Genomic DNA, 26,163 nt, shown 5'->3' on the forward strand with positions numbered 1-26,163 from the left:
TTGCAGTTGCTTTGCTATTTGGGGGAAGGGAAGTTTACTCAAATCAATATTCTCATTAATAATTGGGTTAGAATACTTACCTTTCTTTCCCGTAGGCGTCGAGTCTGCCTGCTTGGGTGCTTCCTCTAGCCCTTGTTCCTTGAGTGACTCACTTTCTTTCTCATCCTAAGTATTCTTTTCTGCAGTCTCTGCTTGCGATCTAGTCACCGCCAGAATAACATTGACATCCTTGGGATTCTTCTCAGTATTGCTAGGCAACAATCCTGCTGGCCTAGTTGACAGTTGTGTTGCTATCTGGCTCATCTGTGTTTCCAACTTCTGCAACATTGCCTCCTGATTCTGTAGATGAGTCTCAGTACCCGCAACATATTTCATCATGATTTCTTCAAAGGAGGGCTTTTTCTCGACTGGCTTTGATGTGTTGGCTGTAGGATCTGCAGGTTTCCACAAGAAGTTCGGATGATTCTTCCAGCCAGGATTATAATTATTGCTATAGGGATTGTATGGCTGTCTCCCTTGATTTCCCATGAAATTCGCCGCATCAACCTCAAATACTTGCTATTTCTCGGGTTGATGAGCTTGCACTTGATTGGCTAGAGCTGTCTGCATAATTTCCATATGATGAGTAAGAGCATTGATTTTGGCATTAAGTGCTGTTAGTGCATCAAATTCTAGTACTCCAGCCTTTTTCTCCTTCTTAACATCTGGCCATCCAACGTTGCTTTCAGCCATGTTTCCAATAATTTCCCATGCCTCTGCTGGTGTCTTCCTGAATAGGCTTCCGTTAGCAGCATCATCCAACATGGATCGAACAGATTGATCAGCCCTATTGTATAAGGTTTGAGTCTGCTGGCTCTGAGTAAGATTATGTTGAGGACACATCCTCAACATCTTTTTGAATTGGGTCCAAGCCGCGTGTAGAGATTCAGCTTCCTTCTGTCTTAATGAGATGATGTCGGAGAATAGTTTTGCCATCTTCGTGGGGGGGGGGGGAAATAATTGTTCAGAAAATTCTGAACAAGTTGGTTCCATGTAGTAATAGAACCAGCAGACAATTCATATAGCCATTCAACAGCTTTGCCTTGCAAAGAGAATGGGAATAACCGCAGTTGCACTGCATCAGATGTTACCCCATTAGCCTTAAAAGTGTCGCAGATTTACAGAAAACGATCCAGATGAGCGTAGGGGTCTTCCACAGATGTACCCCCAAATATTGCTTGCAGCTGAATCATCTGAATGATTGAAGGCTTCAATTCAAAGTTATTCGCCTCGACAGCAGGGCGAACGATGCTAGATCCATATCTTTCAGTAGGTGGACAAATGATGTCTAGAACAGTTTTGTTGTCCGCCATTTCTTCTTCTGATTCAGATTCTGTTTCAAGTTCAAGATTGATAAATCTCTTGGCCTTACGGATTCTGCTGAGCGTGCGTTCGATCTCCAAATCAAGTGGCAGTAGCTCTCAAGATTGAATTCTATGCATGCACAACAGACAGTACCTGAAAATCACCAAGAAATAAAATTCAGAATTTACGAAAATAAAAAAAGTCTAATCTCAAGCGAAATAAAAATTTTGATATCAATAAGTTTTTGCAACGGCGCCAAAAACTTGACCGGCTAAATTGGTGTGAATAAATTCTACTGGCAAGCATACCAGGTCAATTTAAAGTAAAATGGACAAAGGTCCAGATATCGAACCCACAGAGACTGTATAAATATGACTACCAGAATATATTTACTTCTACTTAATCTAGACTAATAAAAAAGAGCGATTTCAGATTTAACTAAAAAATTAAATTTTAAATAAATTTCAACTTAGTAAAAACGCAACAAAGATGTTTGAATTAAATTCAAATTGGGAAAAGCTCGATCAAGGACACACGTAGGTACCAGACAATTCATGCAACAACTAGTCGATTTAAGACTCAGACTTAATCTTAATTCACGGGAATTCTCCTAAATTATTCAAAGGAATATTTCTAGAACAATAAAACCTATTCAAATATTGACGGATTAATCTTTCGTAATTTTAATCAAATTTGAATTCATGAAGAACTGTGAAAATTCAGTTTACACCCAAACCGCATAATGAAACCGAATTCTATTTCTAGTCGGTTTAACAATATGTTGATTATCAAAGTAATCAAAATCGAAACTTCCTCTGTCGAATTAGAATCAATTAACATGCAAGCAAATAACTGACCAAAAAATTCGCAAGACAAATATAAATTTGATAATAAATAAAATAAATTCAGGTCTAAAAATTCTCGAATAAACAATAAAGTTTTCTACATAAATTGTCTGGCCCAATCACGTGGCCTTGATCGAAAAAAGAAAACTACTCAAAGTTTAACATAATTCAAGAGCAAAAGTTTTTAATCCCAAAACATAAATCAAAAATCAAAAGAAGAAGATCAGAATCAGAGATGATGTTGGCCACCTCTTGCCTTCAACGAAGTTGTCTAACCCTTATTCTGATGACAAGATTGATATTTATATGTTCAAGGGTCTTCAAAATATAGTAACCTTCCCGAGCAAGAATTTCCTTTTTTTCAAAACTCTGCGCGCGTCACTCGCTCAAGCGAGCACAAGTCTCGCTCGAGCAAGACATCTTCTGTCCTGAGAATAAATTTCTTCGCCTCGCTCACTCGATCGAGTACACTTCAGTCTCGATCTTCACTCCTTCGCTCGCTCGAGCGAGACACTTTTTGGAAATATTCTTTCACGCATGCTCGCTCGAGCGAGCATAGGCCTTCGCTCGAGCGAGTGCAATTCTGACCAAAAAAATAAGGATTTGTCGAGATTCCCTACAAAATGGACCAGGAAGAGTATTATGCAGATAAATGAATTAAACATGCTAAAGCTTAAATAAAACAATAACAAAAACATATGAATGCACGAAAAAACAAACTCAAAAATATGCATATGAAACATAGTTATCATGGTGCAGGTGAGCATGATTTTGCTGATGACACGATTGCTCCAACCTGCTAAGAGGGCCTATGAGCTTCCATGCAGACGGCACCCGTGACCAGTGCTAATTGTTTTATGTTATGGGAATATTTACAGTTTTTGAAACAAGTGTTTTTCCGAATATTTATATTTTTATGGTGGTTTGAATTTATTACTTTTATTATGCATGGATGGCAAATTATTTGAGGATTTTGATATTTACTTTAAGTGTTTATTTGTTACTGGGTTTTTATGGATATTCATTTAAAATATCTATCAAGTTTTTATTTGATTAGTTACTAGTAGTATTTATACATATATGTATGGGCATACATGTATTATTTTATTAGTTTATTATTTTTTTTAAAAACAATTTCTAGTATTTACTAGTTAGAGTCGTTTCAGTTGGTATCAGAGCACGGTCCTTGGAGGGTGACTAGTCTTCTACGTGGAGCTCAGAAGCCACACTACCGGTCTGTAAGTTTTAAATGTTTTAATTTATTTTATTAGGAGCATGTGTTCATAGTTTAAGGTTTTATATTATGAATGTTTTAAAATACTTAGTTATGCATTGCGATTTACATGAAGAATGTGTGGTGATGCAGTATGGCCCCTATACGTATGAACCGACGTGGGGATCCTCCAACTCCACCGCCACATCCACCTCCACCTCCACCTCCACCTCCTCCGCGTGAGCAAATTTCAGCATTGGAGAGGGCCAGTGCTGATATGATGGTGAGAATTACTAGGCTGTTGGAGCATCAGATCACACGGCCTAGGATGTCCCACAATGAGGATGTAGCTAAACGGTTTCAGAAGAAGCGACCGAAGGAGTTACAGGCACCATAGATCCACTCTTTGTTGAGGGGTGGATTCGATCACTGGACAGCATATTCGCCTATATGGGTTTGACAGATGCAGATAAGGTGAGATGTGCCATCTTCATGTTAAAGGATGATGCAGCCCTATGGTGGGAGGGCGCTGCAAGAGGGGTGAACTTGGGGACTCTGACCTGGGAGGACTTCAAGAGGACATTATTTTCCAAGTACTTCATAGAGGAATAGTGCAACCCGATGATCAGGGATTTTATGAGTCTCCGGCAGGGAGATAGATCAGTGGTTGAGTACATCAGGCAGTTTGAGCGGGGGTGTCACTTTGTACCCCTAATTGCGGGTGATGAGAGAGAGAAGAAACGGAAGTTCATCGATGGTCTGAGGGCAGAAATTAAGCACGATGTGCGTATGCTGGATGTGGCGACGTATGAGGCAGCAGTGGAAAGGGCATTATGATCATAGAGTGGCAGGAAAGAGATCCTCACTGAGCAGCAAAGAAAGAGGCCATTTCAGCCGTCATTCCATCCACCATCTTTGCAGAAGAAGGCGAAGAAGCAGTTCACTGGGCCATCTAAGGGCCCGAGTTAGCAGAAGCAGCCGCAGAGGCCTCGGGGGCATCAGGGTCAACAGTAGAAGCAGAGGGGCGCGGCCCCGAATACTGGAGGAGTACCGATGTGTCTGAAGTGCCAGAAACCACATTTGGGCCAGTGTCTGAGCGGGTCGAATGTGTGATTCCACTGCAAGGAGCACCACTGTTAGGGTGTTTGTTATGTAGGCTAAGGAGGCAGATCCAGACACTTCATTGATCACTGGTATATCTTAACTTTTGCCGTTAAGAATTAATGATTTAATTGTTTTGGTATTCGAATGCATGTTATTTGGGTTAATTATTTGCATGAATAGTGTAAGAATTGTGTTTTTCCTTTAAGATAGAAGTAGAGATATTTATCAGTGTGTAATCTTTGAGTAAATTAAGTTTTGGTGTGCATACGTTGGGAATTTTCTGCGTGCAGGGAGAATTCTAGTAGGGGGAAACTCCGCGTTTGCGTTGCTATATTCTTGAGCTACGCATTCGTTTATCTTCTTGGAGTTTATCATACGGATAAGTATCACACCTGAGGTTGCTACCAATGGTTATGATGTCACCATGCCATCTGGGAAGATTCTCACTACTACTAGTGTCATCAGGGGTTCTGAGTTAGAGCTGCAGGGACATTCCATCAGGGCTGATCTAGTAGTATTACTGATGACAGGTTTTGATTTGATATTGGGCATGAACTGGCTGACAGTCAATGGAGCTTCGATTGATTTCGACGGAGAACAGTATCAGTGAAACCTTCTGAGGGTGACCCGTTTATTTTTTGCGTCCCAGAGCAGCAGTGCTTTGCATGTCATCTATTTTGTTCATGCGAGGAAATTATTACGGAGAGGTTGCCAGGGGTTTCTTGACAGTATGGTTGCATTGTCAGAACCTCCTACCAGATCTTTGTCAGAGATAGAGGTTGTTCGTGACTTTTCGGATGCCTTTCCGGATGGCATTGCAGGAATTCCACCGGTTAGAGAAGTGGAGTTCAGTATTGAGTTGATGCCAGATATTGTTCCTATCTCTAAGGCAACGTACCGACTTGCTCCTACTGAGATGAAAGAGCTGAGGAGTAGAATCAGGAGTTATGGGAAAAAGGCTTTATTCGCCCTAGCTTTTTTCCTTGGGGAGCGCCAGTGTTATTCGTGAAGAAGAAAGATGGCAGTATGAGACTGTGTATTGACTACCGAGAGCTTAACCGGTTTATAGTGAAGAACAAGTATCCACTGCCAATGATAGAGGACTTATTTGATCAGTTGCAGGGAGCTTCGGTATTCTCCAAGATCGATCTGCGATCTGGATACCATCAGTTACAGATAAGAGATTCTGACGTCTCCAAGACTGCTTTTCGGACACGATATGGGCATTACGAGTTCTTGGTGATGCCATTCGGACTAATTAATGATCCAGCGGTCTTCATGGATCTCATGAACCGTTTATTTCAGTCATATCTTGACCAATTCATCATCGTATTTATTGATGATATCTTAATCTACTCCAGGAGTATGGAAGAGCATAGACAGCACTTGCAGACAGGTTCGCAGGTTTTGCGGGAGCATCGATTGTATGCAAAATTCAGCAAGTGTGAGTTTTGGCTCGAGCAGGTGGCCTTTCTTGGCCATATTGTTTCTAGAGATAAGATAGTAGTGGATCCGGCTAAGGTTGAGGCAGTGCTGAATTGGGGGATTCCAAAGAACGCATCAAAGATTCGCAGTTTCTTGGATCTAGCAGGATACTACAGGAAGTTCATCAAGGGATTTTCATCTATTGCAATGCCCTTGACATCCTTGACCAAGAAAAATGCGAAGTTTGTGTGGAGTCGTGATTTCAGAGGAGTTTTGATCAGCTTAAGGAGGCACTCACTTCTGCACCAGTGTTGGAGATGCCAGTAGCACACGAGGAGTTAGTGGTGTACACAGATGTGTCTAAGATGGCCTTTGGCGCCGTACTTATGTAGTGTGACAGAGTGATTGCTTATGCATTGAGACAGCTGAAGATTCATGAGCAGAATTATCCAACGCATGATCTGGATCTTTCAGCAGTTGTGTTTGCATTGAAAATTTGGAGGAACTATGTGTATGGCGAGAAGTGTAAGATTTTCACCAATCACAAGAGCCTCAAGCACTTCTTCACTCAGAAAGAGTTGAACATGAGGCAATGCAGATGGTAAGAGCTCGTGAAGGATTATGACTGTGAAATTAGCCACCATCTGGGTAAGGCTAATGTAGTGGCCGATGCTTTGAGTCGAAAGGCATAAGTGGTATCATGTTTATCAGTGCAGTTGCCACTTCAAAGGGAGATTCAGAGGTTTGAGCTAGAGGTCTACTCAGGCGGGCACGCGCCGATTTTATCAGCATTGACTGTGCAGCCGACTCTTCGAGATCGGATCAGAGATGGATAGCCTGCTGATGAGAAGTTACAGCGTATGAGGCAGAGGGATGAGGCTTAGGGCAGTCTTCTTTATACTGTCGTAAATGGTATTGATCAGTACCGAGGTTGGATGTGGGTACCGAACATCGATCAGCTAAGGACAGATATCTTGACAGAGGCTCACACATATTCGTACTCCATTCATCCCGAAAGTACGAAGATGTACCAAGATCTGCAGTCTTTATATTGGTGGCCTAGAATGAAGAGAGACATCAGACGTTTTGTAACAGAGTGTTTGACTTGCCAGCAAGTCAAAGCAGAACATCAGCATCCCGCAGGGTTTCTTAGACCTCTTCCCATTCATGAATGGAAGTGGGAGAACATCACGATGGATTTTGTGGTTGGAATTCCGAGGAGTGCTAGAGGTTGTACAATGATTTGGGTGATTGTTGATTGACTCACCAAGTCAGCTCATTTCCTATCGCTGAGGACTACCTTCACTTTGACTCAGTATGCAGAGCGTTATATCAGAGATATTGTTAGACTGCATGGCATACCTGTGTCTATTGTGTCAGACAAAGTTTCGAGATTCACATCTACATTTTGGAAGATTCTACACACAGCTTTGGAGACTAAGTTACTGTTCAACATCGCTTTTCATCCCCAGACAGATGGTCAGTCTGAGAGAGTTATTCAGGTCCTTGAGGATTTATTGAGGGCTTGTGTAATCGATTTCCAGGGCTCTTGGGAATCGAGATTACCGCTAGTGGATTTCACCTATAACAATAGTTATCAGGCGTCTATAGGTATGACTCCTTATGCGGCTCTTTACGGGAGTAGATGTAGATCTCCAGTACACTGGGATGAAGTCGGGGGGAGATTTTTATTGGGACCCGAGATAGTACAGCAGACTGCGAAAATTGTGACACAGATTTGTGACCTTATGAGGACTGCTCAGAGTCGTCAGAAGAGTTATGCTGGCAGGCGACGACGAGATCTTGAGTTTGCTGTGGGTGACCATGCATGTGTTTCTGAAAGTGTCGCATATGAAGGGTGTGATGCACTTTGGTAGGAGAGGCAAGCTTAATCTGAGGTACATTGGTCCATTCGAAATTTTTGAGAGGGTTGGCACGTTGGCCTATCGTTTGGCGCTACCACCAGGTCTTGCGGCAGTGCACAACGTGTTTCATGTGTCCATGCTTCGGAGGTACATCTCGAATCCATCGCATGTTTTGGACTATGAGCCCTACAGTTGACTCCAGAGCTAGCATTCGAGGAGAGGCCAGTTCGGATTTTGGCTAGGGAGGAGCGGAAGCTTAGGACGAGAGTCATACCGATGGTCAAGATCCACTGGCTGAATCACTCTGAGGAGCAAGCTACTTGGGAGACTGAGGCCGACATGAGAACTCGCTACCTGAAGTTGTTTGGGTAAGTACCTTAATTTCGAGGACGAAATTCAATTTAAGGGGGGAGAATTGTAACACCCGAAATTTTTCCTACGTAAATCCGCATGCATAATTAGGAAATTAATTAATTTAAAACTTAGAATTTTGGGGTTAAATGATTTTATGTGAATTTCATGTGAATTATATGCATGGTTTAAATTTTATTTTATTATTTAACCCGCAATTGTGGAATTTTTTGATTTTTGAGTAAATCATATATTATCATATTAATATTTTATTTATGAGTTTTAAAATTTATTTTTATGGTATATTAATTAATATAATTTTCTAGTGTAATTAGAATTAATTTTACCCTAAACTACACCCTAATTTCTACCCTATTACACGCCTAAATCATCTAGCCGCCTTCATCATCATCTTCTCCACTCTTCTTCACCTGATAACCAGCCACCATAGCCATACCTTGGAGATTTTTAATCAAGTTTGAAGATTCATTCGTCCCGGAGCACCGTACACGCGATATTGGCTTTGGATTTCGTATATCTTGGTGAAAGGCATGTCGAATTCTCTATTTCAACACCATATAAGCTATATACACGTTTTTTATGGCATATCCATCATGTTTTGTACTGATATTATTGAGTTCATGCGAGATCTTGGAATAATTTTTTGAATAGCTCATGTTTTTGTCTTGTTTTCATTGCATCCTCACGATTTCATGGCATGGGACGGTTCTGGTCTTCTAGGTCAGGTTCGAGGGGTGCCTTAGGGTCCCTTTGGCCTAGTGGTTTAAGTGGTATAGGCCAGGAGTGGGCTGAAATGAATCCATGGCAGCTGATAGGTAAAAGGGTGCGCAGACTAGGGTTTTTGGAAGAGATGTCGTCTAGGGCATGAAGGGCCATAAACTTAGGGGGGGCTGGGTAGGTTAGGACCGGCAGGACCCTAGGAAGGTTCTGCCAGCGGTGCTCCGGCCGACCATGGGGAGCAAGGCGGCAGCAGCCCTTGAGGAGCTACTGCACGCGACCGAGAGGGAAAAGAGATGGGGGTTTGGGTTTTGGGGCTGGTGGCGGGCCGAATCAGGTCCGTTGCGTCATGGGTCAAGTTGGTTGGGTCCGGGTCCTGGTTATGTTAGTCGGGCTCGGATATTTTTATTTTTAAGTAAATATTAGTTTAATTGTGTTATTTGGGCTAAGTTAATTAGTATAAATATTATTTGAGCTTTTAATTAATTTATTTAAGCCTTAAAATATTTATTTAAGTGAGTACAATAATTTTCATGGGCTTGGGAGCCCATAAGAATTATTGGGCCAGTCTGTGAATATTTGTGTCTGTCAATGGTTAATATTGGTCTTGGGTATTGGGCCAAGAATTTTATATTGGGCTTAAATATATTAATTGGGCTTAATTATGATATTTTGGGCTTAAATTAAGCTAATGGGCCAGTCTTATAATTTATGGGCTCAAGTCTAGTGGATCAGCAGTCTGGAAAATCCCATGAAAATCAATAAGTTCGGAATATATATTTAAATTATTTTATGCATGACATTTATTTTATGTACAAGTATTAATATTATGAAAATTATTTAAATATATATTTCGGACCAAATTTTTAGTGCATGCATTAATGAAATCATTTTATGAATACTTATAAGTAAATGTTTGAGAATGAAAAATATTTAATAGAAATTGAAGTGATGTGGCAGCACAGAGGTGGTTTACCACCAGCACAGAGGTAGTTTTACTACCAGCATAGAGGTGTTTCTACCACCGAGCATAGAGGTAGTTCTACTACTAGCATAGAGGTGAATCTATTCACCGCCACATACGATGGTTCTTAGACTGATCAGTCGCTCATGATTACGAGTCACACTCATTGATATAACCTACACTGTTAATTTATGTTTATGACATGCTGAATTATGATATGTATTTCATGATATAGTTCAGGATTGTTATGAAAGTTATGACGTGGAAACTTTATTATGATGCATTTTTTTAAAAGCATGCACGCATATTCAAGAGGAGTATATGTTCTAGTTTGATTATGTGCTTATGTGTGATTTTTACATCTTGTTATTATGAGATAAAACGTGTTGGGTCTCTAGGCTCACTACGCTTATATGGTGCAGGTGAGCATGATTATGCTAATGACACAATTGCTCCGACTGGTGGTGAGGGCCTATGAGCTTCCATGAAGACGACGCCCGTGACCAATGCTGATTGTTTTATGTTATGGGAATATTTACAATTTTTGAAACAAGTGTTTTTCCGCATATTTATATTTTTATGGTGGTTCGAATTTATTACTTTTATTATGCATGCATGGAAAATTATTTGTGGATTTTGAGATTTCGTTTAAGTGTTTATTTGTTACTGGGTTTTTATGGATATTCATTTAAAATATCTATCATGTTTTTATTTGATTAGTTACTAGTAGTATTTATACATATATGTATGAGCATACATGTATTATTTTATTAGTTTATTATTTATTTTTTTAAAAAAAATAAAAATTTCTAGTATTTAGTAGTTAGAGTTGTTTCACACAACACCGTTGATCTACTCATGGGCCTTCTCCCCACCTGGAAAGGGGAGTTTCATGCCCCCCCAGGAATCAAACATGTACCACCAGGCTTAAGTATATATTCTTTCAGATTCCTGGTACCACTAATTTGATCAGCTTAGCGGTACCAGGAATCTGAAAGAATATGTACTTAAGCCTGGTGGTACATGTTCGATTCCTGGGGAGGGCATGAAAAATACAAGGCCACTTGACTTCTAAACCCGAATCCACACGGATAAAACTCTAAATCTTGAGCTATCCAAGACTCTTCGGACTCGCTCATGCACAACCTGTTGCAATACACACATACAAACAAAACAACAGCCGGATAACTCCCGTGAGAAAATAAATCTCAGTATGAATGACATGCATATAAAACATTTAAGCATAACAATTTCATACAACTCATGCCATGATAATCTCAAATGATAACACCTCTAAAGCATGTGAGCATAATGAATTCTTGAAGATAAAACCATAGATGTTCTTAAATCTTGAACTCAAATTTGAAAAAAAAAATCTCATCTAATAACTGATCATAACGAGCAATGGAATACAAGTCATATAAGCACAATCACATCTTGAATAGAACACCATAACATGCTAGCATTTACAAGAACATATTCTAAACCATAGACATCTCTAGGTTAATGCATAAATGCAATGCATGTTGAATATCAATGGGGTTCTGAATTCTTGAAAATAAGTCTGGAAATAAGTTCTTTGGGATCTCGGAAAAGAAGACACAACAGATCTCCCACCTACTTACCCGATCGTGGTGGCGTTGAGCTTCTTATTCCTAGATTTTGGTACACTATATTGAGTAATCTATTTCTAGAATATAATCTACCTCCAAAGCCACTCAAATATAAGTCCAAACGTCCATTTAATCTTGGCGAATCTGCCGTTAAAATCACAAAGAAATTGTGGCTCAAGATAAATGCAAAATAATCTATAAGCTTTCTACCACAACTCAATAGATGCATAAGTATCTATAAGCATCATGTCACAACAATAGAAATGCTTTAGTAATCTATATGCATCAATATATATCATCTTATATGTTATTCAAGCAATGGTATATTCAGTTAAATCTAGCAATCAAATCATAGCAAAGAAATCAGGCAAGTATGTGGTTTAGAAAACTCAAAGTCACAAATGATCTCGAGTCGTCTTTCCTATCTTATTTAATGTCTATTCATACCTTTGATTATTGATTCCCAGGTGTTCAAATCTTGCAAAGCTACAACAAAATCCCTTATACAAGCTGCTCACTCAAATCTTGTTGGTCCAAGCTCGTAGTTGATCCAACTTCTTGCCGACTTGAATTCTTCGACTCGAACTCGATATCATTCACTTAAAATCTGAAATGAAGTTATACAATCTCAATCATTAGATCTATATCTGATTGTAATTGAAAACAAAGCTCATTCAACTTCAAGTATTTGATCAAAAGACCGGAATTCAAACCAACGACGTAACAGTTCGAAATCAGTAATTCCAAAATCTTAACAACATCTTTACTATGGTCTAAACTTAAAATCAAACTCAATTCATCAAGCCATACACGAAAATAACAGCCCCAAATTTTCAGAATTACATAAAATCTTCAAAAATTCATAAACATGTTCAAACGACGATCTTTTCTCGATCCGACTTAGATATTCTATCGTCGAATATACTAGAACATGTTTATACAATCAAATCATAATTCTAACAATATAATAAAATTGAAAGTTGATAAATTTTTGTGAAACTTACGTCAAAGTGTAGCATTCGAAGCCGTGATCGCAAATATACGATCAATCTGAAATTCTACCGACCAACTCGAATTTAATTGGAGTTGGAAGATGAAGAAAATGGCTTGGAAGCTTTCTTCTCCATCCTTAGCTTCTCTCTCAGTTCTTGCTGATATCAATGCTACATTACATGCATATATGCGTATATATGACACATGTAATCCACTTACAAAGACAAAATTACAGATTAGTCCCCAAACTTCTCACTATTTGTGTAACGCCCCAAATTTATCTTAATTGACTTTATTTGAGATAATCGGAGATTACAGAGTTCAAGAGCCGACTTGATTTCGATCAGGGTCCTTTTTGCAAATTTTGGATTTTCAGGGACTAAAACGCAATTTTGGACTTTAATAGAGATTTATAGATTGTTTTAGCTTCTCCTTCACTCCATCCTCTTCCCCTTTAGCCGTCTCCTCCATTGAAGGCGCCCAAACCATTTTCCAAGCTTCTAGATTTCATCCCGAGCTCGATCCGTCCGTTGGAATTTATTTCTGAAGATAGATTAGCGATTACGGCTGCTAGAGCTTCGTTCTATCATAAGTATTTCTACGATCAGAGTCATTCTATTTTTCGGGTGTTGTTAGAATCGATTGAGTTTTGGATATGTTGTTCTTGACAGAGTTCTTATCGTTTATCCTCAGTCGGTTTTGAGATAGAGCGTCGTTCGGAATTGTTATGATTTTTGTAGTGATTTTCAAAAAAATAAGTTTTGTGATTTGTTGGAATCAGATTTTTATGGTTGTTTGATGCTTGATTTGAGTTTATTGGATTGATATTATGCTGTCTGTGTTTTCGGTTTGATCAGAATATAGCCGTTATGCCGCCGGTGTGAGTTTTGGGCTATAGTTTGGTTTGGATGACATTGAGCCGTTTTCGGTCGAGTTTGGATGTCGATATTGATCTCGAGCCTTTATTACTTCTTTTGCAGATTCATTCGAAGGCCGTTGAATTGCGAGGTTTCAGGAGTTAAATCGTTTGAAGATTGAAGTCGGTATAGTATCGATTTTCTTATTATCAATCGACTAGGAAGTTCGATTGAATCTTGAATGAGTATATTGTTGTTGTTTTCAGGTTGGAGCATCGACGTTTGAGAAAGGTATAAGATGACTTAGACTGGAATGGAACGAGTGACTCAAATCTGGCTTGATTCGAGTGTTCCGGAAAAATCACATACTTGCATGTTAATTGATTTACCTGAATGAGTTATGATTTGCATTGCATTCATATTGAGCCAATGGATTTTATTTCATTTTGAGTTAGACGTTCTAAAAACTATAGTAGGGGGCATTGGCAGGCGATTTACTGCAATGACCGACTTAACTCTATATAGTTGCGTCAGAGTCTAGAGGATTGAAATATACACTATCCACCTCTTGGGGAGAGTCGGTGTGATTTGTGTGATACTTCATACTCGGGATCCCAACAGAGGAAAAGAGCAGAGAACCTTTACCTTGTGATTATCCAGACTTGATAATCCCAGATTTTTAAAGACATGCATTGCATTTTATGCATTTGAGTTTAGTTTAGACATGCTTTTGGAATTGCTTGTCTTGTGTGTGTATGTATATATATATATATATATCATGTTTTGATATATTAATTGATATGCATGTTTTGTCTCTTTTACTGGGAATTGTATTCTCACCGGATTTATCCGGCTGTTTTCTTATCTTTGTATGTGTGCTTGACAGCAGGTGGGGTAGGACCGAGTCAGAGGAAGCATGGCTAAGGTTTGAGTCGATTAGAAGTGAGACTTGGTGTTTTGGAAGTCAAATTTGTAATCGAACTTAAATTGTATTCGAACTCGTGTTGTTGTATTGTTTTGAATAAGTTAGATTGAAGCATGTTCTACTAGTTGAGATTGTATAACTTTAGAACTACCTTGTATTGGATTTATGCATGTTGTATGTTGTATTAATGGATTTGAATTGGGATTGGAATTCATGTCGAAGTGAGTGCGAGAAGATCTTTTTTTTAGGCTGAGCATTTTCTGCCCAGGCTACCCGCGCGCGCGCGAGATGGAGAATACCGAAGCTCCCTGCAGCTGATCAAATAAGTCCTCTATCCTTGGCAGGGGGTACTTATTCTACACTGTTACCCTGTTGAGCTCTCGGTAGTCAATTCACAGTCTCATACTGCCATCTTTCTTCTTCACAAATAACACCGGTGCTCCTCAAGGAGAAAAGCTAGGGCGAATTAAGCTTTTCTCCAATAAATCTTGAATCTGCTTCTTCAGCTCTTTCATCTCGGTAGGATAAAGTCGGTATGGTGCCTTAGAGATAGGCACAGTATCAGGCATCAACTCATTACTGAACTCCACTTCTCTAGCTGGTGGAATTCTTGCAACGTCATCCGGAAAGACATCCGGAAAGTCACAAACAACATCTATCTCTGATAAAGTTTTGCTAGACGATTCTGACGCTGTGACAACACTGGCGAGAAACCCCTGACAACACCCCCGTAAAAGTTTCCTCGCACGCACATATGATATGACATGCGAAGAGCTGCTGCTCAGGGATGGAAACAAGATAAATGATTCACATTCCGGAGGTTTCACTGATACTGTCCTCCGACAAAAATCAACCGAAGCTCCATTGACTGTCAGCCAGTCCATGCCCGCCCAATATCAAATCAAAATTTGTCATCGGTAATACCACTAGATCAGCCCTGATGGAATGACCCTATAGATCTAACTCCAAACCCCTGATGACACTAGTGGAAGTGAGAATCTGCCCAGATGGCATGGTGACATCATACTCTATGGTAGCAACCTCAGGTGTGATACCTATCCGTCTGATAAACTCCTAGGAGATAAAAGAATGCATAGCTCCCGAATCTAGCAATGCAAACGTAGATTTGCCCCCAACTAAAATTCTCCCTACACGCAAAAAAATCTCAACACATGCATGTAAGAGTGGGTGCCCAGTGAGCCAACTGTGTGGCTATGGGCTTTGTTGACTCTTTGTATAAACAATCTTTTGTTTAATATTATTTACACTTTTATGGCAATGACTTTATATTACTTCATATTGTTATATTGTGATATACTATTGTTGTTTTGATAAAGACCTTGAATATACTATAGTGTATGTAAGATGTGGTAGAACATGGAGATGTCTATCATGAAATACATCTTATAGTCACTGTATGTTCTAAAACCGTTCCTAGTCGATTGAGCCGTCCGATAATAAGGATAAGGATCGCTCGAGTTTGAGACTAGCATTTGCGATGCGGAGTACCACGTTTCATTGGTAGGGAACATGGAGATGTTCGAAGCATGCAAATGGATATTCATAGGATGAATAGTCGAACTACCCTATCCGGACTTTCCAAGTGGTTATCACTTATCGAGTGGATAAAGTCCGCGGTTTGGTTGTACACCATTAGTCCTTACGACTTGAAACATCATGGAGACTCTATATGCTAGTACTGTGCTTTGACTCGTTTACCGACTCTGAGGGGGTCATCAGGTGTCGAGATTGGGTACAGTTACGACACATATAGGAGTCAATGCATTGTTGTCAAGGATTCACCACATACTTGCGAGTGTGGATATCCTATGCGATCTGAGGAGATATTAGTGTGACAAATCTCTGGCCAGAGTACTTGATGTGATTTAAGAAATGGTTTCTTAGTAGCACATGCGATGTCACTAATTTGATCTTCAAGATGCATTGCATAGTTATCGAATCTTGAGCGACTCTCGATATACCAATGGTTGTTGATTCGATCGGGATATATGGTGAAGGGACCGTACTGTACGTTAACCAAAATCTACTGGTTCTTGTAGGCACTATCAGTGATACCTAGGGAATCATGGGGCGATGTTGCTAGGCGCTTTACCATGATTCGTTGGGCAAGTCGGAAAGTGTTGTTCCGAGTCACAAGGAGTTGTGAGCCCACGGCTAGCTGTATCCCTGAACCATTGAGGGTCACACAGTGTAATGGAGTTTTAATCCCCGTTGAGATAGTTAAATTTAAAGAGTTAAATTTAATGAACTAAGGAGTTGGACTTCTTAAATAAGAGTAAGGGAGTAGGATTTCCTAAAATGACATAGGGATGTACATTTTTGGAAACCACTGAATTCGGATTCAGGAAAATTTATTTTGACTTTAAAACGTGCAGAAATGGTTTCTGTGCACATTGGTGAAATCGTTTCATCAATCGGAGTCACGATGAATTTTATATTAATTTCTGAACGAGGGGCTTTGCTTGTCGGGCCCCAGCTTATGACTAATGGGCCCTAAGGTGTTAGTGGCCTGCATTATAAATAAGTTATTTCAGTACAGAAATTACACACAACAGGTCATTATTTTGAGAGACAAAAATTCGAAAAACCCTAGCCCCTATTCTCTCACAATTCGGCCGAACCCTCCCCATACTCTGCCCGAGAAATTCCGGTCTGTGATTTTGAATTGCAGTCAGGAATAACGAATCAAATTCGTGTATTCTCTTCGCAGAAAACTTCTGATAGATTTTCTAGTGCAATCTATCAGAGGGATTAAACCTCTGTTCGTGGACCTGATTGAAGGCGTTCATCGGTTCCAGGGAGAGACAACAAGAGCAGAATTGTTCTGTTGGTGTCCATTAATCTCGTTGCGAGATTTGAGGTAAAATTTATTTAATTGTTATTTAAATTTTACACACACGTAATTCAATCGATGAACGGTTGATACCCATACCATGGAAACGTTCCATGAAAAATTTTTAAACTTCCGCTGCACCGGGTATCAATCGTAATTGGTCTGGGAACTCGCCAGTTTTCCAACAGTGGTATCAGAGCCAGGTTGCTCAGATCAATCGATTGAATTAATCAATTGTACAAAATTTTTGAGTCTCGGTTTTTGAAACAAAATAAATATTTTAATAAAAAATTTTTTCGGGGCAAAACCCGGGCAGCGATTGGATCGCTGCCCGGTGGGGCAGCAATTGTTGCTGCCCCGGGCGGCGCACGGCGCCGCCCAAGGCGGCGACTGTCGCCGCCCAGGGCGGCGCACGGCGCCGCCCAGGGCAGCGCTGTGCGCTGCCCAGCGCAGCGCTGGGCGCTGCGCAGGGCGGCGCTCGGCGCCGCCCAGGGCAGCGCACGGCGCTGCCCTAAGGGGGCAGCCGGGCTGCCCCTGGCCCGCGCCCCGGGTGCGGGCCGGCCCGGGAGTGTCCCGGGCGGCCCGCGGGAAAAATTATATTTTAATTTTTTAATATTTAAAATTTTATTTTTGGTCCGGTCAAAAATTGTTTTTGATTGGTTCACGAGATTTCGGATCGAATTGTTCGAGTCCGTAAATTTTAAAATTGATTTTGGATAAATTTGAATTTTTGGAAAATTTTAATATTTTATCCGTAAATTGAATTTTGAAATCGATTATTTTGGTACAATTGATGATAAGATATGATCTTATGATATATTAGATAAAATATGATTTTATTTGTAAAATTGGATTTTATAGATAAAATATGATTTTATTTGATATGGAGATAAAATATGATTTTATATGTGAAATGTGATTTTATATATAAAATATGATTTTATCTTGTTTAAATTTGAATTGCCACAGCATGTTATCCAATAAATTATTTTGAATTAAATGTTATTGGATAAGGATGATCGATTGCCATGACCAATTTTGTAGGTGTATGTTAGGAATTTACATTTTGTCTTTATTGTTGTTGGTTTTATTAATGGGCCTGGTTTATGGCCCGATATGAATGTCATATGTAATAAAAGTGGGCTTGGTTTATAGCCCGTTCCCACCCCCTAAAAATGTATCCCCTACTTGTCATTGTTATTTAATTGTAAATACATTAGATTAGTGGGAGATCAAGATTTGAAGATGGTGGGCCCAGCAGACAATGAAGACTGAAGAAATGTAAATTGGAAGCATATGTAATAGGATTGCATTTGCATACTGCATATTACCTAGGATTGGACTAAGACCCGTGATTGGCAACCACGGGTCAATTAGAAATGGAATCGATCATCCTATATAATATGTGATATTATGATTGTATGCATGTTTAGACATAAATTGCGTGAATCCGGCAATGCATGCAATAAATTAAAATATGATGACAAATATTTTTATAAATAAAATCCCTCATTTTAAATATGATTTAAAATTTATATCAAGATAAATAAAGGAAATTTAAATATTGTTTAAATGTTCCTACCTTCCATCAACGGTCAATGTATGTGATGCTACCCGCGGATACGGTCCGGCTCATATTATTGGGGGGGCCCGTCCGTCGGAAAGCTGTACATTGGATCGACAAATGTTGTAAGTTGGGTGGAACTCCCATGGGATCGGCTCTGATTATTGGGGGATCCACATGGCGACCGTCTATCACAACTTAATATTGATGGGTCATCTTGACATGTCACTTTAAACGGCGTCATATTATTGGGCCCTTATTGGACATGAGGTAAATACATGGGGGTTGCTTTGGAAGCAATTGGGCTCTACCTTTTGAGAATTATGGTTGGCTGATATTATTCGGGACCATAAGTTTGTCAATTGGACTCCATGTTCTCACTAAGGAAAAAGTTTCCCGTTTTCACTAGAGGGTGGTGAAATCGTTAAAATAGTGGGAGTGAGATTCATAAAATAAAATTCGCCAATTTTATGTCTTAGTAAATTATTTAAACAATCATCGATAATTGTCTGTTTTATCTCAGTAATCCACATGTTTCTGTTCTCCAACAAAACAAACTTATTGACGCAAACAATACAGAATGATTCCATAAGTTAAGATTGTCCTAAGTTCGGAAAAAGATTTTCTAAGTGTTAGAAAAGGCTTCTTCGAAAACAGCCCCGGCTGATGTAACTGCCGAAAGGTTGGCCGAATTAGAGAAATGGTTGGACCATGATCTCAAGGCCAAATGTTACATGCAAAATTGGACAAGTCTAAACAAGTTTGCCATCACTGCAAGAAACCCGGTAATTGGAAACGTAACTGCAAGGAATACCCCAAGCAGTTGCGAACTGCAAAGGGTATGTTTTACATTGAAATAAATGTTTTTCTTAATACTACTTCTTGGGTATTGGATACCAGATGTAGATCTCATATTTGCAATGAGTTGCAAATGATAACAAGAAGTAATAGGATAAGGATGGGTGAGACCCAGTCAAGGCTCGGGAATGGTTCCAGAGTTAAATCCATAGCTATGGGAAATATTTATTTTTTGCAGAACGGTTTTAAGTTACTTTTGATAGATGTTTTATTTGTTCCAGATTTAATTAAAACATTATTTCTGTTTCTATGCTAGATAGAGATGGTTATTCTTGCAATTTTGTGAATGAGATTTGCAATATTTACAAGAATGAATGTTTAATTGGAAATGGACAATTTGAAAACGATCTATACAACTTAAAACTAAAAGACGTTCCAATGAATTATGTTGATAAACCGGCTACAACAAACAAAAGGAAAAACGATAGTCAAAACCCGGCAAACCTATGGCACGCTAGGCTAGGTCATATTTTCTCAAGAAGGATGAACAAGCTAGTGGGAGAGGGCATGTTTGATATGTCTGATATTAACTCTCTACCTACTTGTGAATCCTGCCTAAAAGGGAAAATGACTAAATCTCCTTTTAAGGGGAAGCCTGAACGTAGTCAAAATCTGTTGGATTTGATCCATACAGATGTTTGTGGTCCATTTAGAGTAGGGACTCAACATGGCCACACCTACTTCATTACCTTTACTGATGATTATTCTAGGTATGGGTATTTATATTTAATGAAATATAAGTCTGAAGCATTTGAAAAGTTCAAAGAATTCAAGGCTGAAGTAGAAAACAAGCTAGGTAAAAGTATTAAAGCACTTCGATCGGATCGAGGTGGAGAATACTTGAGTACCGAGTTTTTGGACTATCTAAAAGAGAATGGGATTCTCTCTCAGTGGACTCCTCCTATGACACCACAGCTTAATGGTGTATCGGAGCGTCGTAATCGAACTTTGTTGTTGGACATGGTTCGATCTATGATGAGCTTCACTGAGCTTCCACCTTCGTTTTGGGGCTATGCGCTTGAAACGGCGGTATTGTTGTTGAACAACGTCCACACTAAAGCAGTGGACAAAACACATACGAGTTATGGAATGGCAAAGCTCCTAAGTATTCGTACTTGAGGATTTGGGGATGTCCTGCTTACGTGAAGCGGACAGTGGGAGATAAGTTGGATAGTCGATCCAGCTTGTGTTATTTTTGTGGGGTATCCGAAGAATTCAATCGGATATTATTTCTATTATCCTGCTGAAACAAAGGTGTTTGTTTCACGGAATGCCACCTTCTTGGAGAAGGAGTTCTTATTGGATAAGAAAGGCGAGATGATGGAACTCGAAGAAGTTCGAGAAGAACCCGAAATACAAAATAACGATCCCACACCTCAGGAACCATTGCTGGACACGCCTGCACCTAGAAGATCCGAGAGGACTTCTAGACCTCCAGTTCGATATGGTCTTCTTCTTGAAGAGGGTCAAGATGAACCCGACATTGGATGTGATCCAAGAAGCTTCAAGGAAGCAATTTCTGATGCGGATTCGAATTTATGGCTTGAAGCTATGCAGTCAGAATTGGATTCGATGCATACTAACCAAGTCTGGTCTTTAGTTGATCCTCCCGATGGAATTGTTCCAATAGGGTGTAAATGGATCTACAAAAGAAAGCTTGGCCTGATGGTAAGATATTGACTTACAAGGCGCGATTGGTGGCGAAAGGTTATACTCAAAGGCAAGGAGTTGACTATGATGAAACCTTTTCACCAGTCGCAATGTTCAAGTCCATAAGAATCCTAATTGCCATAGCTGCATGGTATGACTATGAGATATGGCAGATGGATGTGAAGACTGCTTTCTTAATGGAGACATTAAGGAAAGAAATCTATATGAAGCAGCCTGAGGGGTTCACATCCATGGGAAGCGAGCATAAGGTATGCAAGCTTCAGAGATCAATTTATGGTCTAAAACAAGCATCAAGAAGTTGGAACCAGAAATTTGATGAAACAATAAAAGATTTTGGTTTCATCAAGAACCCGGAGGAACCTTGCGTGTACAAGAAAGTAGTTAAGGATGCGGTGACATTCTTAGTACTTTATGTTGATGACATCCTACTCATTGGGAATGATGTAGGGATGTTGCAGTCAACAAAGATATGGTTATCAGGTAGATTTTCGATGAAGGATTTGGGAGAGGCATCCTACATTCTTGGGATACAGATCTATAGAGATAGGTCTAAGAGAATGATAGGACTCACTCAATCAACCTACATCGATACCATATTGAAACGTTTTTCAATGGATGGGTCCAAGAGAGGACATCTACCCATGTGTCATGGAGTTTCTCTATCCAAGTCTATGTGTCCCAAGACTGATGCAGAGATAGAGAATATGACACATGTACCATATGCGTCAGCTATAGGTAGTATCATGTATGGGATGATATCTACCAGACCGGATGTAGCATTTGCTCTGAGTGTCACGAGCAGATATCAGTCTAATCCTGGTCAGATGCATTGGAAAGCCGTGAAGGACATTCTTAAGTACTTGCGAAGGACTAAGAATATGTTCATGGTTTATGGAGGACGAGAACTCAAACTGGAAGGCTATACCGACTCTAGCTTCCAAAGTGATGTGGATGACTCGAAGTCAACCTCTGGTTTTGTGTTCATGCTCAATGGCGGTGCTGTCTCTTGGAAGAGTTCCAAGCAGGACACCACAGCGGATTCCACCACTGAGGCTGAATACATTGCAGCATCAGCTGCTGCTAAAGAGGCCGTTTGGATGAGGAATTTCGTCCAAGAGTTGGGCGTCATTCCTGAATTTGTTGGTCCAGTCCCGGTGTACTGCGACAACACGGGTGCCGTTGCTCAAGCAAAGGAACCAAGGTCTCATCAAAGATCCAAACACGTACTGAGGAAATACCACATAATCCGGGAGATTGTGGAAAGAGGAGACATCAGTGTCGAACGAGTGGCCTCTGCAGACAATATCGCTGATCCACTTACTAAGCCTTTGCCAGGACCATTGTTTGACAAACATCGCGAAGCAATGGGTCTACGTAGTATGACTAGTTGGCTGTAGGGCAAGTGGGAGATTGTAAGAGTGGGTGCCCAGTGAGCCAACTGTGTGGCTATGGGCTTTGTTGACTCTTTGTATAAACAATCTTTTGTTTAATATTATTTACACTTTTATGGCAATGACTTTATATTACTTCATATTGTTATATTGTGATATACTATTGTTGTTTTGATAAAGACCTTGAATATACTATAGTGTATGTAAGATGTGGTAGAACATGGAGATGTCTATCATGAAATACATCTTATAGTCACTGTATGTTCTAAAACCGTTCCTAGTCGATTGAGCCGTCCGATAATAAGGATAAGGATCGCTCGAGTTTGAGACTAGCATTTGCGATGCGGAGTACCACGTTTCATTGGTAGGGAACATGGAGATGTTCGAAGCATGCAAATGGATATTCATAGGATGAATAGTCGAACTACCCTATCCGGACTTTCCAAGTGGTTATCACTTATCGAGTGGATAAAGTCCGCGGTTTGGTTGTACACCATTAGTCCTTACGACTTGAAACATCATGGAGACTCTATATGCTAGTACTGTGCTTTGACTCGTTTACCGACTCTGAGGGGGTCATCAGGTGTCGAGATTGGGTACAGTTACGACACATATAGGAGTCAATGCATTGTTGTCAAGGATTCACCACATACTTGCGAGTGTGGATATCCTATGCGATCTGAGGAGATATTAGTGTGACAAATCTCTGGCCAGAGTACTTGACGTGATTTAAGAAATGGTTTCTTAGTAGCACATGCGATGTCACTAATTTGATCTTCAAGATGCATTGCATAGTTATCGAATCTTGAGCGACTCTCGATATACCAATGGTTGTTGATTCGATCGGGATATATGGATGAAGGGACCGTACTGTACGTTAACCAAAATCTACTGGTTCTTGTAGGCACTATCAGTGATACCTAGGGAATCATGGGGCGATGTTGCTAGGCGCTTTACCATGATTCGTTGGGCAAGTCGGAAAGTGTTGTTCCGAGTCACAAGGAGTTGTGAGCCCACGGCTAGCTGTATCCCTGAACCATTGAGGGTCACACAGTGTAATGGAGTTTTAATCCCCGTTGAGATAGTTAAATTTAAAGAGTTAAATTTAATGAACTAAGGAGTTGGACTTCTTAAATAAGAGTAAGGGAGTAGGATTTCCTAAAATGACATAGGGATGTACATTTTTGGAAACCACTGAATTCGGATTCAGGAAAATTTATTTTGACTTTAAAACGTGCAGAAATGGTTTCTGTGCACATTGGTGAAATCGTTTCATCAATCGGAGTCACGATGAATTTTATATTAATTTCTGAACGAGCGGGCTTTGCTTGTCGGGCCCCAGCTTATGACTAATGGGCCCTAAGGTGTTAGTGGCCTGCATTATAAATAAGTTATTTCAGTACAGAAATTACAGACAACAGGTCATTATTTTGAGAGACAAAAATTCGAAAAACCCTAGCCCCTATTCTCTCACAATTCGGCCGAACCCTCCCCATACTCTGCCCGAGAAATTCCGGTCTGTGATTTTGAATTGCAGTCAGGAATAACGAATCAAATTCGTGTATTCTCTTCGCAGAAAACTTCTGATAGATTTTCTAGTGCAATCTATCAGAGGGATTAAACCTCTGTTCGTGGACCTGATTGAAGGCGTTCATCGGTTCCAGGGAGAGACAACAAGAGCAGAATTGTTCTGTTGGTGTCCATTAATCTCGTTGCGAGATTTGAGGTAAAATTTATTTAATTGTTATTTAAATTTTACACACACGTAATTCAATCGATGAACGGTTGATACCCATACCATGGAAACGTTCCATGAAAAATTTTTAAACTTCCGCTGCACCGGGTATCAATCGTAATTGGTCTGGGAACTCGCCAGTTTTCCAACAATGCACTCCAAAACTTAATTTACCCAAAGATTACACATTGGTAAACAACTCTAATTCTAACCCAAAAGAGAAAACATAATTCTTACACTTTTCATGCAGATAATTACCCCTAATAACATGCATTAGATAACTAAAAAAAATAAATCAATAATTCTTAAAGACAACAGTCAGGATATACCAGTGATCAATGAAGTGTCTGGATCTGCCTCCTCAGTCTGCATAACAAACACCCTCCCAATGGTAAGAATTCTTAGGGCAATTGATAGACATATGCCCTGACTCCTTGCAGTGGAAGCACACATTCGACCCGCTCAGACACTGGCCCAAATGTGGTTTCTGGCACTTCGGACAAAATGGTACTCCTCCGGTATTAGGGTTGTGCCCCTCTGCTGCTGCTGCTAGGCCTGACGCCCCTGAGGCCTCTGCTGCAGCTTCTGCTGATTTGGGCCCTTAGATGGCCCAGTAAACGGCCTCGTCACTTGCTTCTGTGAAGAAGGTCGATGAAATGATAACTGAAACGGCCTCTTCCTCTGCTGCTCCGAGAGGATCTCCTTCCTACCACTCTCTGATTGTAATGCTCTATCCACAGCTGCCTCATAGGTGGCCACATTTATCATACGCACATCGTGCTTAATATCTTCCCTCAATCCATCGATGAACTCCCGCTTCTTCTCTCTCTCATCACCCGCAATCAGGGGTACAAAGTGACACCCCCGCTCAAACTGTCTGATGTACTCAACCACTAATCTATCTCCCTGCGGGAGACTCATAAAATATCTGATCATCTGGCTGCGCACATCCTCTGTGAAGTACTTGACAAAGAATGTCCTCTTGAAGTCCTCCCAGGTCAGAGTCTCCTAGTTCAATCCCCTAACCGCGCCCTCCCACCAAAGGGCCGCATCATCCTTCATCATATAGACAGCACATCGCACCTTATCTGCGTCTGTCAAACACATATAAGCAAATATGCTCTCCAAAGAACGAATCCACCCCTCAGCAACGAGTGGATATGTGGTGCCAGAGAACTCCTTCGGTCACTTCTTCTGGAACCGCTCGGCGACATCCTCATCATGTGACATCCTAGGCCATGTGGTCTGATGCTCCAACAGCCTAGTAATCGCCACCATCATATTAGCACTGGCCCTCTCGAGTGTTGTAAGCTGATCCCGTGGAGGTGGAGGTGGAGGATCCCCACGTCTGTTAACCCGTCTAGGAGCCACACTGCATCAGCACACATTTCTTCACATAAATCGCAATGCATAACTAAGTATTTTAAAACTTTACTAACATGAAATTTTGAGTCATGAACACTTGCTCCTAATAAAACATATTAAAAATTTAAAACTTATAGACCGGTAGTGCGACTTCTGAGCTCCACGTAGCAGACTAGTCACCCTCCAAGGACCGTGCTCTGATACCAAATGAAACGACCCAAACTACTAGATACTAGAATTTTTTTATTTTAATATAATAATAAACTAATAAAATAATACATATACTCCCATACATATACGTATAAATAATTGAAATAACTATTTAATTAAAAACTTGTTAAATAATTTAATATGTATCAATAATATCTTGAAATAAATAAAAACTAAAATAAATCTCAAAATCATCGATTTGTACTAAAAATCATCAAATATTTTACCAAGCGAGCAATATAAAAATAATATTTGCAACCAACCATAAAAATAGCTAT

General features: G+C 40.1%; 1 protein-coding gene across 1 annotated transcript; it reads right to left on the minus strand.

Moving 5' to 3' along the window:
* Positions 1-14,680: 14,680 nt before the first annotated feature.
* Positions 14,681-15,121, minus strand: LOC140862723 (uncharacterized). Its single transcript, XM_073265758.1, has one exon. It carries the CDS (start codon positions 15,119-15,121, stop codon positions 14,681-14,683), a length of 441 nt encoding a protein of 146 aa, XP_073121859.1.
* Between the last annotated feature and the right edge of the window lie 11,042 nt (positions 15,122-26,163).

The sequence above is a fragment of the Henckelia pumila genome, chromosome 4 (genome assembly GCF_033568475.1).
Source record: "Henckelia pumila isolate YLH828 chromosome 4, ASM3356847v2, whole genome shotgun sequence".
Lineage (NCBI taxonomy): Eukaryota > Viridiplantae > Streptophyta > Magnoliopsida > Lamiales > Gesneriaceae > Henckelia > Henckelia pumila.

Excerpts from the sequence above, each read along its gene's own strand:
- LOC140862723 (XM_073265758.1), bottom strand. The coding sequence starts at position 15,121 with ATGGACTGGCTGACAGTCAATGGAGCTTCGGTTGATTTTTGTCGGAGG.